The sequence below is a fragment of the Papaver somniferum genome, chromosome 1 (genome assembly GCF_003573695.1).
Source record: "Papaver somniferum cultivar HN1 chromosome 1, ASM357369v1, whole genome shotgun sequence".
Lineage (NCBI taxonomy): Eukaryota > Viridiplantae > Streptophyta > Magnoliopsida > Ranunculales > Papaveraceae > Papaver > Papaver somniferum.
Genome location: NC_039358.1, coordinates 421,561 through 439,206, shown reverse-complemented (window position 1 = coordinate 439,206; position 17,646 = coordinate 421,561). Strand labels below are relative to the sequence as shown.

Below are 17,646 nucleotides of genomic sequence, written 5' to 3'. Positions count from 1 at the left end.
TCTAGCGCATTCTTTCTCATCTTAATGTCATTGGATGATCTTCGAATTCGATTACCATCTAAGGCCTCAAATACCATTAAGATACGGTTCCATATCTGCTCTTCGGATTCCGATTTGTGGAGCTTGTGAACAAGATCATGAGTAGTTACCACAACCCACGCTCTATAAATAGCACAATCTTCTTCTTCGGCAAAAGCAATATCCATGTTTTTTGTTATGAAAATTAAAACTGAAGAGAGGAAAGAGTTTGGTGCAATTGGGGTGATAGATATGAGTTTCTTCATATAGGTTTAGGGTCCAACGGCTCTTTTTGTTTTCCCAAAAACTCCAACGGCTAATTTGACGAAAGTTGAATGTGGAGAAACCAATAATCGGTAGGTATTGGATTTAGCATATCTACCGATTATGGTAGCTTTCAAAATTTGAATTTGCGGCAACTAATAATCGGTAGGTTTTGTAATATATTTAACTCCCGATTAACGCTGAATCCAAAACACGAACCAAGTAATACTGCACCTCGTATAATCGGAAGTCTGGCAAATATTTTGGCCTCCGATTTCATTCGGAGGGTAACAATGTTATCATATCCACCGAATATATAAGGGTAATTTCGCCATTACGAATTACGCGAGATAAGGGCTGGCTACATTTTCCCTTTGGGTGACCTTTTTTGTTTTATTGTTGGCCCCTAAATCCTTTTAAGTGGCCCCTAAAAATGCCAGGTAAAATAACCCTTTAGAATTTTGCCACTACGAGGTCCTAGTTTTATTAGAAAGTGGAAACATATAACAAGTTGGAGTTTGGATCTGACAATCTTGTCGCAATCTTTCAAGATATGCTTCGGCATGGCGGTTGAGCACTTGATGATCAGACGGTTGAACGGTCCCGTGGTTGACTGGCATGATGCTTGCTCGAATTTTGTTTTTGCATTTGACGACTTCCCGATAATCTGACTGTCAAGCTGCCTAGAATTCCAACTCAACATAATAAGGAGTAAGATTATATTTGGTGGTTTCATCTTCCCATTCTAGGCTTTCCCACCATTCCCTTTTTCCTTCAATCCTTCTTAAAGCCCCGGAGTCAAACGATAGATTCTTCAGTTTCGGACAACCTCGCACTGTCATATGCTTCAACTCAGGAAATTTTACATTATAACTACATATCCTTTGTAAATTTTCTAACTGCTCCAATACCAACTCTTGTAGTCTTGGAAAGGTAATACTGAGTTTCGTTACCCCAGATGGAAACCTGTCAGATATTATTTCTTCCAATCCTTCTTGGTAACCCAGTTCAAGTCTCTCAAGATGTTGAGCATAGATCATCCATGATACATCCTTCAATTGGGGACAACTTAAAATTGCTACATGTTTAAGGTTTATGAAGCATAACGACTGCTGATGAAGCATATCACACACTATATCTAACTTTGGCATAGATAGAAGGTTTAATACCTCCAAGGACGTACACAAAGGAACTTTATCCTCCATAAGAACCCTACTTGGAATTCTCAATTCTTTCAACTCGTCACAAGAATAAAGATCAAGTATCTTTAAATTAGCCATGTTAGCAAGACTAACCGATGTTTCTGACGAGGATGGCGACAATGAGATGGATGATATGCCTCCTTTTAAATCAATGCTTAACTTTTTTGTGCACAATTGCAATTTGTCACTAGTTACTAACTTTCTCAGAGCAAGATCGGTTCCTATACTGATTCCGAGAGACTTCATATTTTCTAACCTTTCTAGTTCATGGAGACTTGGCCCGCCTTCCTTTTCCCAGTTACGTAAATTCGAATTATGTAAGTCCAATATCTTCAAACTTACAAGTTCACTAAAAGTACCTGGTTCCAGATCATCAAAACTGAAATAGTTCTCTGATAAGTTGAGATAACGTAGCGCAGACAATGAAGAAATACTAGTTGGGAGCTTGGAAATTTCCATACTTTGAGGCATGGTTAAGACTTTAAGCTTGGGCATGAATCTAAAAAAATCATCAGATAGAGTTCCAATCCCACTTCCTCGAAGAAACAAAGTTGAAAGTTTTCTGCATTCTGGCGCTCCAGTTAGTTCTGATACACCCCGTGATCCCATAAGAGATATCCGCTCCGCAAGCTCCCAATTATCGAGGTTTAGTTGTTCGGGAATAGAATTCTTCAGATTGATCTCTCCAAGATCCGAGGAGGCTACCGAAATTGCCAAGTCACGAATAACATCATGCATTTTCACCACATGTTCGACATTCCCATGCCCCCGATTTTTAACACTGCCTTCTAGCAAACATGCGCTTTTAAGATATCCGATTACATTATGACCTTCCAGGCGAGCTTGCTCTATGTCATCATCTTCATCTAAGAAACCTTCTCCTATCCAAAGATCAATTAATTCCTCTACTTTAATTGGATAGTCTTCTGGGTATAACGAGCAGTATAAGAAACATGACTTCATTTTATTATCTTTCAAGTTATCGTAACTGAACTTCAAAATAGGAAATACTTTATCCTTCATATCTGAAAACAAAAAAGTGTTTGTCATTACAGTTTCTTACAAGTGATACAGTAAAAGAATTTCAACGTTGCTTTTAAAAAAAGTAAAGCGATCTGATAAACTACATAGGTGAAATTATCGACAAAAATGAATTTACAGAAGTATTAATGATAAAAATTATATGGTTGAAAATAAAATCTAGGCGGATTAGGAGTAACAGGAAGTCTGGTACGAACAATATATACCTGAATTATTTTGAAGGTTATATTGTAATGTACTACGTATTTTTTATTTATAGAGCAAATAAAAATAAGACTAGCAAATAAAAGTAAGACTGATTAGATGCAAATTTTAGGCTTTGTTGAATGCGCATACAATATTAACTCTGCCACCAAAAAATCAATGAGTAATGGAAAAATCCTTAGATAAACAATACCTGAAAACTTCCCAGCAGATTTACGAAGAGTATTGAGTGCATACCGCCACTGTTCAACGTCTTTTTGGCTAGCCATGGCCCCAGCAACAACATTGAGGGCTAGGGGTAAACCCTGACATTCTTTCGCAATTTCTTTCGCAAGGTTACATATAATTGGATCCAACTTAGGCCCTGAGATATCGCACCAAAGAGCAAACTTTTTTTTTTAGGATTGTAGTTATACGTTTCGGAATGTGCTCCTTTTATGGTATGAAAAGTTTTATACCATGAACATATCTCCAAAATATTTATTTCAAATACATTGTAGTTTGATTTTAATAAAAAGATAATGGCCAAAATGTAAAATATGAAATAGTGTAAAAATACAAATGTAAGGGGAGATCTCTGCTTACTAAATTATAACGGAAGTGATACGTGGATTGGATCCCGTGATATATACCTAGAAAGAGAATGGGTAGTCCTGTGACCCGACACTTTAACAAGGGATGGGTTTAGTGGGGGTCACACTCTTTCCCCCTCTCGCTCGGTATAACCCGTAGTATCCAATTCGCGGGATATAAATCATTTCCCAAATTATAACTAACCTACCCACTTACAGGCGTCCCATTAGTATATTTTGTGGGTATACAAAACGAACACCCTTAAAATTTGTGCTGACTATTATTAATCAGTTTTTTTTTTTTTTTTTGACAAATTTCATCATCACTTAATCAAGAGAATATGCTAATCAGTTAGAACCGGGAAAAAAACACTAAAATAAACATCCATTACCTGATTCATCGTGGGCCGTGCTGCTGCTGCTGGTCTCCCATGCTTTCAAGACAGTTTGATGAAATAAGTTCCAAGCTTCATCCTCGTCTAGATGTTCTACTTTTATTGCTCTTGCTCCCATGTGCCCACAAACGAACTCAAGTCTTGTAGTGAAAACAATCCTTGACTCGGTTGTTTTTTTGTTTGAGTTACTTTCAACATTTGGGATCCCAATAATTCGTAAATCTACTGGTTCCCAAATATCATCCAACAACAGCACAAATTTCTTATTCTTTAACCCGTTGAATATATCAACAGCTCTCTTTTCTATTTCTGTTGCTTCCGGCCATGATAAACTTAGTTTATTTCCAATTTGGTCTTGAATCTTTTTCAAGTTCAAGTCCTTAGAGACCAGCACCCAAATTACTAAATCAATTCCATGGCTTCTGTTAAGACTCTTATCAAGTTCATTGTTAAGTTCTTTTAGAAGAGTGGTTTTGCCAACTCCACCCATTCCACATAAACCGACCACTCTCACGTGGTTATTTTCATTAAACAGTAACTCCTTAATCGCATTAAGTGTTTGCTTTAGTTTCTTCCCAACAACTTCAGCAGTGGGCAATTCTTGACCTACTGGAATGGAAACCGGGAAGATGCTTTGGTAACTTGTAATACCAAAACAGCGGCACAGACTGGAGATAAATGTGAAGCTGCCATTCAGACATGCGAGGATGGGAGCCGTTTGACTCACATAACTCACCACCACAGTGACCAAACTACAAAAGGCCATTTCAAGGTATTGGAGAAGCAAAGTGTAGAATGAAGTAAGGAGGATATAAGAAGCAGTATATTCAATACGCAGTTAAGTTGCTGCAGATTAGCTTGTTGAGGATACTAGTTAATACGGATCAAATTTCTAGACTTAAATGAACAAATGTATGGTTCTCCAATACGCTCAACCCGTTACTTTATATATACAAATGCCATAAATAATGAAGTTACAAATACATTTCTTAAAATTGATAATCGACAAGTTGAATTAGCTTTGCTATTTTTATATAGCTAGTTGAAATTAGGTGATATACGGCCAAGTCCTATAGAGCCAGGCATGTGGTAGGGCAAATTAGGGGCGCCACTATGAGAAAGTTGGTAAGCGACCGAGTCTCCTCCGCCTATATACACGTTAATTTTACATTTTTTTACGCTCAATTTGACACATTTTTACTAAAATAATCCCCTTAATTATTTGTAATTTTTTCTTTTTTCAAATGGTAGAAATTACAACCTACTTGATTTTCTCCGAAGTCATACAATTCCAACAATCCTAGTAATAACCAAGATCTCAAGCAATACATCCATAAGCCCTTGCCATCAAATTCACCGTATATGTACCTAACAAAATCAATGATGTGTGTGTGAGAAAAACAAACATTTAAGAACAGGTGTGAAAGCATACTTTTGAATTAGTGTCATGCACAGAGCACCCACTACAACAAATTCAGGGTTTAGTAATGGTTTCCCACCGTTGCAAAATGCTGTTGGAACGGCTACAAGCCGTTAAGAAATTCTGTTGCAGTTTTTTCACAACAACAATGCTACCATTGTGAAATGTAGACACAATGGCCCAGTCGCAACTGCTGCGATCCGTAATGAATGTTTTTGTTTGCAACTGTGGTGTATCGTTGGCGAAGTTTTTTGTAAACACAGAAAATATGGCTTCATTCCTATCCATGGCTAGGAACGAAGCCATTTTCGAAAGGATTCCCATGATAAAAAAAATCAAATAAAAACTTAGAATTCCTGCTCATGAAAACCAGATGAATCAAATACATTTCATTTCTGATAAACTGAATTGTGTTAGAATACCTTATATCCACATTTCTATTTGAACTTTGAACTACGTCATAAGAATACCAAAAGTGTGAAATATGAACCTACGCCAGTAATAATAAATTTTACAAGGGTTGAAGTTTCAGGTGCGCGACTGAGGCATGCCAAAGTGTTGAAGTTTCAATTGTCACAATGGGTTACGAGGCATTTCCACTGGAGGAACCAACAAGATCGACTGTGCTAGACGTAGGGATGGCAATTTGCCCCACCCAAACCCATCCTTGTGGAGACCCGCTTCTATTGGGTAGGATTTTATCCGAACAAATGGGGACGGGGCGGGGTACAGGTAATCCCCGAATTTAATTATTTGGGGATGGGGTGGGGATGGGATTTAAGGTCCCCACCTCATACCCGCCCCATACCTTTCATATCTAGGATTTAGTTATTGTTTCATATAATTTTTATAGAGATTTATTAGGAATACAATGTGTACAAGGTATTTGTATAACTCATTTTTACAGGTTATCTTATTAATGATCGGTCTTACAATTATATTATCTTAAGTCCACATTTGTAATCAAGTTTATTGTATTGTAACTAAGAATAATTAGAAGAAAACACCTTCGTACTTGATAGCTTCATTATCGTAATAACTTTTTTGCACTTTTCACTTCACTGTGGATATACTTGATGATATTATATGAGGTTGTTATAGAATCCTAAATATATTTTCTAATGTTATGGGTAACCAATGTAGTCAATTTCGAATTGTCTCGGTCGAGACCGAGATACTGGTACAACTTCGTCTCGGTAAAATTCCGTTTTAAAATCTCGGTGAAATCTCGGTTTCATATTTTATATTCTCGTATCGATAATCACTCAAAAAAAACATAGCCTATTAGAGCCAACAAAAGATTTAGCATTCATTATTATCAAATTTATTATATGGAATGGACTAGTTGTTGTATATAGAAATAAGAAAGAACGTGTCAATCAAACATTATGCACTTGACACAATGTTTGTTTACATACTAGGTGTCATCTTTGTGCCATGATTTAAGCCAAATCAGTTGCTTATTATGTACGGTATCAATTTATCTATCTCCAAAATAAGAGGATTTCACTCATCACGGGTAGTCAACAAATCATAAACTTAGGAATATAACTCGGTCTCTCCGATTCCCCTTTTATCATCTCGTCTCCCGCTCTCTAATCAACAACCCCATGAAATAAACCTCATGAAATAAAAGAGAAAGAAGAAAAAAGGTGAAGAAGAATGAACCTACTCTCCAAGGGTGACTCTCCCTCTAAATGCTTAACCTAGTCCCGAGGAATCAATGGTATTAGTAAATCTGGTTGTTCATCTTCCTCATCATCAACCCAAATAATAATTTTAGATTAAGAAATTCATACACAACAACAAGCAATGATACTAGTGAGTGAATTAATCTGTTTAATTTTTATATGTGAGATTAGTCCACGCAATTTTTAAAAAAAAAATCCGGCCGAGACGAACCAATTCCGACCGAAAAACGCGTTTCCGGCAGAAATTTTCGCAAAAATTTCGTCTGGCCAAAATCGACTACATAATGGGTAACCCATGAAAAACCCATCCCTATGGGTATTCCCCATACTTGTTCCCGTCCCAGTCTTATGAGTAACGGGTAGGGGATGGGTTTTTATTTTTTTGAACGGGGAGGGGACGGGATTCAAAATCCCCACCCCATACCCGCCCCATTGCCATCCCTAGCTAGATGTCGCACACCCACTTCTGAAGCTGCTTAATATCTGCGATAAACAACAAAGAAACCATTCAAACAAGTTATACACTTATTTCATAGCCGAGCCATATGATAGAGTGGTACTGAAAACTAAAAACATAATAGATGAAATATCACCACATGATTATTTGTTGAACTCTCGGTACACAAAATTGGTCAATTAACCGAATAACGACAATTTCTGGGTGAAATAGATATAAAATGTGAGATTGTTTAAATGGACGAGAATGTAGAAATATCCAGGATGTAAACAGTTTCATCCTACCCATTTTCAAATACTTTTTCTTATTTTTAATTTACATTAGGATGCATTCAGTTTCATCCTCGCTATTTTTTAAGTTTAAGTCAGGATGAATCCTGTTTCATTCTTGCTATTTTTTTAGTGTCCATTTCATTCATATCAATTTTTATTCGTCCATTAAAACCGTGTTTTAAAAATATTTGGACAAATGACTCATTTTCCGTTCTCAATAGGCCTAACAACACTATTGTCTTGGCCAGTTCATATCCCTAGTGTCGTCCATTCAAATGCGATATAGAGATTCAAAAATAAATATTTAGGCAAACAGATTAGAACTCTAAACACTTTGCTGTATGACTATGTTTCATACGAAATATGCTTAGAGGATTGGTGAATCATAGCCTCTTTGGTCCAATAGGAAATTAAGATGGACATATACTTATAGCTATTGAACTGATTGTCAAGCCAAAAGAAGTGAACAAAAATCCTTGGGGGATATTCCTCTCAAACACTAGCGTCTAACTGAAAAAAATGTGTTCACCTTCCCAAATAAGATATTCTGCATTCTACTACGTAAAATGGACTAACATATTGAATAATTTTCTCTTCTTTTTGTTTCCCTGATAGACAAGACAAAACTACTAGCAGTGATAAGTTCAAATTATTCAAGATTACAAAAACAATTTAGACTCTCTATTTTCTCAAAAAAAAAAAAAAAAAAAAAAATATTTGGACCACTGGTAATACTATTAATCAAATTATTGTATTACTCTAGAAAAACTAGATTAAAATTGCAATTTGATTTAGTTTTCCATTATTGATAACTACTAATTAGTTGAATTAGTGAATGTAAGTATATATATCACTTTGGTTAAACAAATACTCAAATCGACCATCAAAATTGAATTATGGAGAACGAGGTTGTTTGGAATGACATCAGTTGACAAAGATCTGGAATCTTTTTGGTTTATTAATTTTTTAAACCAATTGACATGTTGATTAAGAATATGAAAGCGAGCAGCACGTCTATTATTAACAAGTAGCTGGAAGAAAAAAGAACAACAGAAAAATAGCTAGAAAAAATGGTATAGCCACCTTGGAAGTTTAGACCTAATTCTCCATTATCATTGGCTAAGAGAAGGCGTGAGAACGTGGTAACGTGAAGTAACGAGTTTTTTTTTGTTTATTGTTGTAAACTACTACTAGTAATTATCAATTTGATAATTTCCAAGGGGCAAGGTGATTAGTAGTTGGTCGTCATAATTGGCTCTTTTTTTAGTATCTTAACATGAACTAATTCAATACTAATCCGATGGGAAATAAAGACTAATTCATTACTAATCCTATGGCAAATAAAAACCTAATTCAATAATAATTAGATGTCCAAAATACTAAATCAATACTAATCCTGTACATGTCAAAAGAACTATTTCAATACTAATCCTATGGCGAAAGATTTATAAATGGATAGTACTATTTTCTATATTAAATGTTCCAACAACATATAAAAATAAGGGCTATCAGATGGCGTGTTAAACATTCTATTTTTTTTAAAGAATAAAGGAGCAGGTGATTGAACACTGTGTTTAACATGGTCAAATAACAGAAAAGGCGATGCCAACATATACGAGCGAATAGACAGAGCATTAATTTCTTTTCAATGGACCCAGACCTTTTTCGACACAAAGGTAGGTCTTTCACCTAGAATTGGTTCAGATTATACCCGGTGATCTTATTTGACTCAAACCTGGAAAAACAAAATGTCCAAAAACCATTTAGATGCATTCACTACAAAACTAGGTCCTATTAGTGAGGTTTTTTTTAGCAGCGTCACAAATACTGACTATTTATGAGGGTGGTTTGACCAACCGTAGGAAATAGTAGGATTAGTCAAATGAACAGTTCTTGTGGAAAAAGTAACCTTGGTGAAGGAAAGGAGTAAAACACACTTTGATGTCATCAGTGCATCGCTAGATGCTCCCCCTGATGTCGATATCTCTTCATGATTTGCGTTTATGGTATTATTGTTGTCTCATTAAGAACCTTTTCGATTAACAAAACCCAGTGGGAAAAAGTAACTTCGGTGAAGGAAAAGAGTTCAACGTACCATTTGATGCCTCCTTGATGCATGACAATTTCTTTAGTCTAACACAATCATGGGAGTGGACAATTCCTTTAGTCCTATGGAGTTATGGAAGTTCGGACAATCTCTTTAGTCCTATACTTCTCACATATTTTTCAAATGTGGACTTAGGTAATGACTTAGTAAATAAGTCCGCCACATTTTCATCAGATTTTACTTTACTGACTTGAATGTTTAGAAGACATTTTTATTGCTGATTGTAAAAGAACTTTGGTGATATATGTTTCGTATTATCACCCTTAATATACCTTGCTTCATCTGTTCGATGCAAGCTGCATTATCTTCATAAATGCAAGTTGGTTCTTCGGTGGCAGAACTCAAACCACATGTCCCTCGAATATGTGTAATGATAGACCTTAACCATATACACTCACAAACCGCCTCATGTAAGACAATGATCTCAGAGTGGTTCGTGGAGGTATCCACAAGGGTTTGCTTGGTCGATCTCCAGGATATAGATGTATTTCCGATAGTGAACACGTATCCAGTTTGTGATCGACCTTTGTGTGGGTCTGAGAGGTACCCAGCATCAGCAAAACCAACCAAAACATTATTTGGGGTTCCGGTGTAAGGAGTCGCAATTACATTAGCATCTCTTCTTTCGTCTTCGTAGGAATAAAATAAACCAAAGTCAATGGTTCCCTTTAGGTATCTAAAGATATTCTTTATACCATTCCAATGACACTGCGTTGGCAATGAGCTATATCTAGCTAACAAATTCACCGAAAATGAGATATCTGGTCGAGTACATTGTGCTAAGTACAATAATGTGCCTATTGCACTTAGATAGGGTATTCAGCTCCCAATACATCTTCGCCATCTTCCTTTGGGCGAAATGGATCTTTATGTACATCTAAAGTTCGACCAACCATGGGAGTGCTAGCAGGGTGCACTTTGTCCATATTAAATTGCCTGAGTATCTTATGGACATATGCAGACTGGTGGATTAATATTCCACAAGCTCGATGTTCTAGTTCAATCCCTAGACACATTCGAGTTTTCCCAAGATCTTTCATCTCAAATTCGGATTTCAAATAGGTTGCGGTTTCTCTTAGTTCATCAAGAGTACCTACTATATTCATGTCATCGACATAGACAGCTATAATATCAAATCCGGAACTTGTTTTCTTTATAAACACGCAGGGGAACAATTCATTACTTGTATATCCCTTCCCAATCAAATAATCACTTAGACGAGTATACCACATCCGCCCAGATTGCTTTAATCCGTAAAGTGACCGTTTCAACTGAATTGCAAACGCACTCCGTGGTTTAGAGTTACTTGATTTGGGCAATGGAAGTCCATCTGGAACCTTCATGAATATATTTGTACCAAGATCCCCATAGAGATTCGGTAACCACATCCATAAGTTGCATTTCAAGTCCTTCTGAAACTACTAAGCTGACTAAGTAACGGAACGTTATGACGTCCATTACATGAGAGTACATTTCTTCGTAATCAATCCCAGGGCGTTGTGAGAAATCTTGCGCCACAAGGAGAGCCTTATATCTCAAGACTTCGTTCTTCTCATTACGCTTTCTAACAAATACCCATTTATGTCATACAGGCTTTATACCTGGTGGGGTTAGCACTACCGCACCAAATACCTATCTTTTTTCCAGTGAATCTAGTTCAGCACGGATTGCATCTCTCCATTGAGGCCAATCTGCTCTCTTTTGGCATTCTGCAATATAGCGTGGTTCGATATGACTGTGCTCTATAATCTCTCAAGCAACAGTATATTCGAATATATCATCAATATGCGTGGAGGATATTTCCATCAACACGTATGCACTTTCACAATCCATGGAGATTTCTTGGTTCTCTTGAATCAATTTAAATTTCAGGGCGTCCCAAAATAATGATTCATGGACATAACTGTAATCAGAGAAAATCTCATGAGATAGATTATCTGTATTGATGATATATGGATCGGTTTGTGATTTACTCGCCCTTTTTTTCCTTGGCTGAGTATCGATTGAACCAAGTGGTCTCCCCCTTTTCCTTTTGGGGTCACGGCCTCAGCTACACTTCCACCAAGTGCAGCTTTGATACCTATATCTATGGTACCTTTTCCCTTGTCGGGAATTTCCAACCTTGCAGGCACGTTTGCAGCTGGTATTTGTGATCTCGTCACTTTAGCGATATCAGTAAATGCATCAGGCATTGAATTTTCCACATTTTGAAGATCGATAATTCTTTTCACTTAACTTTCGCATTGTGGAGTGCGGGGATCAAGATGAGACAACGTGGAAACACACCATGTAAATTCCTGTCGTTCCCTTTGGAAGTCCTTTTCCATACCTCCCCCTAACGACGGGAAGGTTGTCTCATCAAAGTGACAATCCGCAAATCTAGCGGTAAAGAGATCGCCTGTCAAAGGTTCTAAGTAGCGGATAATTGTTGGGGATTCGTATCCAACATAAATACCTACTCGTCTTTGTGGACCCATCTAGTACGTTGTGGGGGCGTAATAGGCACATATACGGCACAACCAAATATGCGTAAATGTGAAATGTCAGGCTCATATCCAGTTACCAACTGGTACGCAGAAAATGGTTGGCTAGCAGTGGGTCTAAAGCGAATAAGTAATGCTGCATGCAATATGGCGTACCCCCAGGCAGTAATAGGCAGGTTGGAACGCATAACCAACGCCCTGGCTATCATCTGTTATCTTTTGATGGTAGCTTCTGTGAGACCATTTTGGGTGTGTATATGGGGTACAAGATGCTCTATGTCAATTTCATTAGACATACAGAAATCATCAAATCCTTTAGATGTAAATTCTCCAGCGTTATCAAGTCTAATAGACTCGATTGGATGATCAGGGTGGTGAGCCCTTAGTCGTATAATTTGTGCTAGGAGCTTTGAAAATGCAGCATTTCTTGTGGACAACAATGGAACATGTGACCAACGAGTCGAAGCATCAACCAGAACAATAAAATACTTGAATGGTCCGCATTCTGGATGTATAGGTCCACAAATATCACCTTGTATTCTTTGTAAAAATGGAATATTTTGTTTGATATCTTTAGCATAGGATGGTCTCGATCCTGTCTTTGCTAAAGAACAAGCTTTGCAGAATGAGCGATGTGCCTTCGATAAGGACAACGAAGAAGAATGGGTGTGCTTCAATTAATTTGGAAGATGAGGGTTGCGCTTCTATTACTTTAGAATGCATAAAATGTGCATCATTTACTTTAGAACGCACATTGTTACTCTACATTGTAACAATCTTTTGTCCCATTTTCTTTTTCATTCTAAAGAAAGGATGTCCGTGTGAGTTCTTCAAAACGTGGATCATCATATCACGACCTGGGTGCCCTAGTCGATCGTGCCAAAGCTTATATAAGTCACTGGCCAATAGTTCATCATTGGAAATCACATGGGATTCGATAATCCTAATAGTGTTGATATACAATCCACTAGAGTGACTCATTAGTTTCTCTAAGATGCGCTTCCTTCCGCATTCACTAGAGGTCACATATATGTACTCAATTCCATTTTCACAATGAGTTTCCAAGTGATGATCCAATCATAGTAGTCACACATGTATTATAAGGAGTAAAATTGACAAATAATTGTCTATTTCTTATGATATTGTGGGTGGTTGCACTATCAACTAAACATTCAATTTCTCTTGGAGACATTCATTCTTTTGGAAAAAATCCTACTTGATTAGAGAATGAAGCCAACAACATTCTTTTGGTTTTTGTATGAAGGATTGATACTCAAATGGTTAGGCAAGGTGCTGATAACGTGTTTAAGTTTGTTGCATGGAGAAGACAAAGATTATAGCATAACGGAAACAAAAGAAAAGTAGAAGGAGAATCATCGAGTTCCATTCATTGATTAGTCACATATATATACAAGAGGGAGATAACTCTAACTATTACATGTGTTAGCTTGCATGTGAGATGGTTTTCCATGCGTTGATTGAGTTAGAGGAAATGTTACATGTGTCTAGCATGGAGAGAAGTTGTCCATGCATAGTGACACATGGGGGTGGTCAACCACACCACCAATAATATTTCTACAACAGTTTATTTTTTTTTTCTCAGCCTTATCTGCTGTAACAGATCCAGTTTTATTCTCCGCCATTTTTTCTTCCTTCTGTTCTGTTCCTCTTTTCCTCTTCTCTGTCATTTTCAAGAGACTGAATTAAGAGAGGATTCATAGAAAATTAATATTGATGTGTTTTTGGGAGAGAGTTGTTGATGGAGCCATAGTTGATTGAACACAGAACTGTGTTGATGGAGAGAGTTCTAAGCAAAATGTGATGTTTTTACATATAAGAATGAGAATCGATGATGGAGATATAGATCAGGGAATGGATGGAATCAGGAATAGTTGATGGTCATGTTGTCGATCCGTCTGTTGATTCGAAATCAACAGAAAGGTAAGTTGAACTTAGGGTTCTTTAATTAATGTGAAATTGATTTATAGATTGATCAATTAGTGATGGGTTTGCTTTTAATTGAAGTTTGGATGATGTATAGGGTTTAAATTCAGTTTTTACAATGAATCAATTGGGATTTAGGGTTCATCCCGAATTAGGTTTTTTGTTAAAAACTTAGACCAGTGTTATTGAGTTTGAATGATAGATAAAGAGGATGAGATAATAGTGGTGGTTCAAAGAAGATTTGATGTTGTTACAAGTTACGGTTAGTGATTGCATTTGGGTTCAGTAACATAAGTGATATCGAAGGTTTTCACTGTTCCAGTTTTCCAATTGTGAGTCTTATTTGATTCGGTCCTTTACATACTAAGTTCCATGTTTATATATGGCTTGTGGCTTACTTGTTGGTTTATTTTATTCGTAATGTATAGAGAATTGCTGGAGAAATCAAGTCTTTCTCGACGGAAGGATGGGTTGCACCAAAAATCTCTAGAAGGGCTGAAAAGTTCATGCTCTACATTCTTAATGCTGGGAAGAAAGCTCTGGATGATGGTGGGATCTCGGAAGAGGTCATGAATGAATTGGGTAAAACTAGGTGTGTAAAACATGCTATGCGTTCTTCTTCCATTTGATTCGCCTTGTTTATGAAAGTTTACGGGGTGAATGCTTTTGTATAACGGTTTTGATATCTTGTAGCTTGCATGGTGGTTGGGTCTTAAGTGACTGCAATTTTAGATATAATCCTAGTTGTTAATAGGATAACTTGAGCTTATATATCACTCACTTGGTACTTATCATGTGAATATTGAAAATGTGTAGGCCGACGTCTGTCATTCTTATCAAATCCTGAAAAGAGGTGGAGTAAAATAGGAAAACATTGTCGTTTTCATGAATGATGACATCACGCTCAATGAGGAAAACCCTAGGCCTGGTGTCATTATTAACCACCATAAAGGTTAAGACGTTTATGCTGGAGTTCCAAAGGTTTGTTTCTGTTTTCCTTTCATCATTCATGTTTAGCATGTTTCTTTCAATATAATATTTTCAAGCTGACATTTTACTAACTTGGGGATCTTATTGTTGCAGGATTATGTAGGCCGCAATGTTATTGCTCACAACTTATATTGAGTTCTCCTTGGAAATAAAACTGTTATTAAAGGGGTGGTGGAAAGGTCCAAATGATCATATCTTTATCTATTACAGTGATCATGGTGGTCCTGGGGTGCTCGGTTATGTTGGCACGAAGTATATTAATTTGTTGTTCACATTTTTTCGACTGCAGGGATGCCATCGTATTCTTACCTTTACGCAAATGATCTGGTTAATGTGTTGAAGGAAAAACATTCTTTAGGAGCATATAAAAGCTTGGTGACTTCCTAATGTTTCTGATATGTGTGTTCGACGTTTCTAAGGAGTTTCTTATAAGATTACAAATTTATGTTGCATACTTTATTTTCTATGATTCTTGTAGGTGTTCTATCTCGAAGCTTGTGAATATAAAAGTATTTTTGACGGTATTCTTCCAAAAGGGTTAAATATTTATGCAACCACAGCATCAAATGCAGAAGAGAGCATTTGGGGAACCTACTGTCCTAGAGAGTTCCCTAGTCCTTCTTCAGAATATGTAGCTTGTCTGGGTGATTCGTATAGCGTTGCTTGGATGGAAGATAGGTTTGCTATTGTCCCCTCAATAAGTGAACTTAAACGGGTTACATTACGACCTTGATTTTCCTGGTACTGGATTATTCCTTAATTATATCTCGGTTATTAACTTGTGTTGCACTGTGAATCCATGAATAGTGACTACATAATTTGCGAAGTGAAACTCTGAAGCAGCAATATCATCTGGTAAAAAGATTAAGCTCTTTTTCTCATTTTAAGTATAACTAGTAAGAATGTTTCCTGGTATTCCAAATAAATATGCTTCTTATATTCTTAATTTAACTGATTTTGAAGGTTACAGAAAGGACTCAAAACGCAAATTTTGCCTATGGGTCTCACGTAACGCAGTATGAAGATCTCGAAGTTAGCAAGGAAGACCTTTTTCTGTACATGAGTGATAGAAGCATTTATGTGTCTATTTTGTTCTCAATATTCTGTATTGTTAGACTCGATTAAGTACTTATTGTGTTATTTTGTGTTTTTGTAGATGTTTTTAGAGAAATAAGCTCTTACGGCGATATTGGCTCGAAAAGTGGTGTTTTACACCCCAGGATAGAGTACTAAAGGCACCCCAGAAATGCGCTGGAGGAACCCAGAAAAAATGCTGAAAACATCCAAGAAAAATTACTATTTACGCCCAAAAATTACTATTTGCACCCCACAGCAAGTGCTAAAGGGACACCCGTGCAGGATTAGGGGGAGGTCATCTTCTCTTCAAATTCCAAAATTAGCAGGAAAACAAGCTTCTTCACTCGAAGATGTTTTGATCAGAATTTGAAGGTGTTTTGGGTAGACTAAAGAGCTAAAACTTCATGGGTAGATGTGATATGTCCTAACAAAGCTATTATGGGTGTTTTTTTGGATCATAATTAGCTTGAATTGTCGCAATCAAGAAATCAGGAAGCACGTTCAAGAAAACGAATATCACAGGATCACATCAAATTTAGACGTGTACTCACGTGTTTGGAGAGTGTGGAATCAATTATACAACATTTAAGATCATGTTTGGAGTGTTTATGCATCATTTCAGCGCGTGGAGAGCTAAATCAGGGAAGAAAATATTCCCAGAATATTTTTCATCAAAGCCGAGTAAAGAGAGAATTATCTAGAGTTATGGTGTGATTAAATGAGCCTGGGGAGTATAAATAGATTGCTGGTATCACATAGAAGGAGGGTCGAGAGTTTGGGGTTGAGAGGAGGGCCAGAGAAGCAGAAATCACGAGTTTCCCAAACTCTGTTTCTACTGCTGATGATGATGAAGAACACGAAGAACAGACCAGCGAGAACAGTCGTAGCGACAACTGCTGTGGGTCTTAGAAGGCGACAACAACACTTCAGTTTTATCGTTCTTTTGTGACGCTTTCTGTGGGTCGCACATTAATTGTTCTACACCGTTTTCTCTTCTTCTCTCCATTGTAAACACCATTTGAGCAATAAATAAATATTTTGAGCGTTTTTTTATCGTAATGAGCTAAACCCAAGCACTGAGACGACAGAGAAAGTTGTGTTTCATCCATGTGGTAATTTAAATTAATTCTTTATTTACTTTTTGCACCAATTTTAATTGAATTAAGATTTTAATTAACTATTTGTGATTTTATTTGATGTAGCATGCTTAGTCCTAGGGATTCTTGATGTGCCATGCTCATAAAATACAAGTAATATTTTATAGAATCTACTTTGGCAAAGAATAGAGTTAATATTTGATTTGTTTTGAACTATAATCGCCTAGAATTAAATTCTGAACCACTTAAAAACGAAAAATGGCCGAATCCTTAGTCCCAATACCTCTCGTCCCCATTGTTTATAATTTTTGTATAAAATTTATATATATTTTTAAATCTAAAAACTCTGCTTTCACAAGTCTTAGAGTTCAAACCATATTTACCATTTACTACAACCACATTAAAAAACTTA

The 17,646-nt window shown here is 36.7% G+C and overlaps 1 protein-coding gene and 1 long non-coding RNA gene across 5 annotated transcripts; one reads left to right on the top strand and one right to left on the bottom strand.

The window, feature by feature from the left end:
• Positions 1-622: 622 nt before the first annotated feature.
• LOC113324749 (putative disease resistance protein At4g10780) lies at positions 623-4,641 on the bottom strand. Its single transcript, XM_026573040.1, has 3 exons — positions 3,694-4,641; positions 2,923-3,093; positions 623-2,509 (listed from the first exon to the last, which is right to left on the bottom strand). The coding sequence occupies exons 1-3, from the start codon at positions 4,460-4,462 to the stop codon at positions 966-968; spliced, it is 2,484 nt and encodes an 827-aa protein (XP_026428825.1). The 5' UTR covers positions 4,463-4,641; the 3' UTR covers positions 623-965.
• An 8,972-nt stretch (positions 4,642-13,613) lies between these two features.
• Positions 13,614-17,180, top strand: LOC113276571. 4 transcript variants are annotated; one of them, XR_003324557.1, is made up of 6 exons: positions 13,614-14,067; positions 14,273-14,402; positions 14,499-14,662; positions 14,887-15,051; positions 15,154-15,915; positions 16,024-17,180. It is a non-coding gene; the product is annotated as an uncharacterized LOC113276571 (long non-coding RNA). The 4 variants fall into 4 exon arrangements; XR_003324566.1 differs by lacking the exon at positions 14,273-14,402 and having other exon boundaries at positions 13,615-14,067; positions 16,031-16,115; positions 16,217-16,255; XR_003324565.1 differs by lacking the exon at positions 14,273-14,402 and having other exon boundaries at positions 13,719-14,067; positions 16,031-17,180.
• Positions 17,181-17,646: the final 466 nt, after the last annotated feature.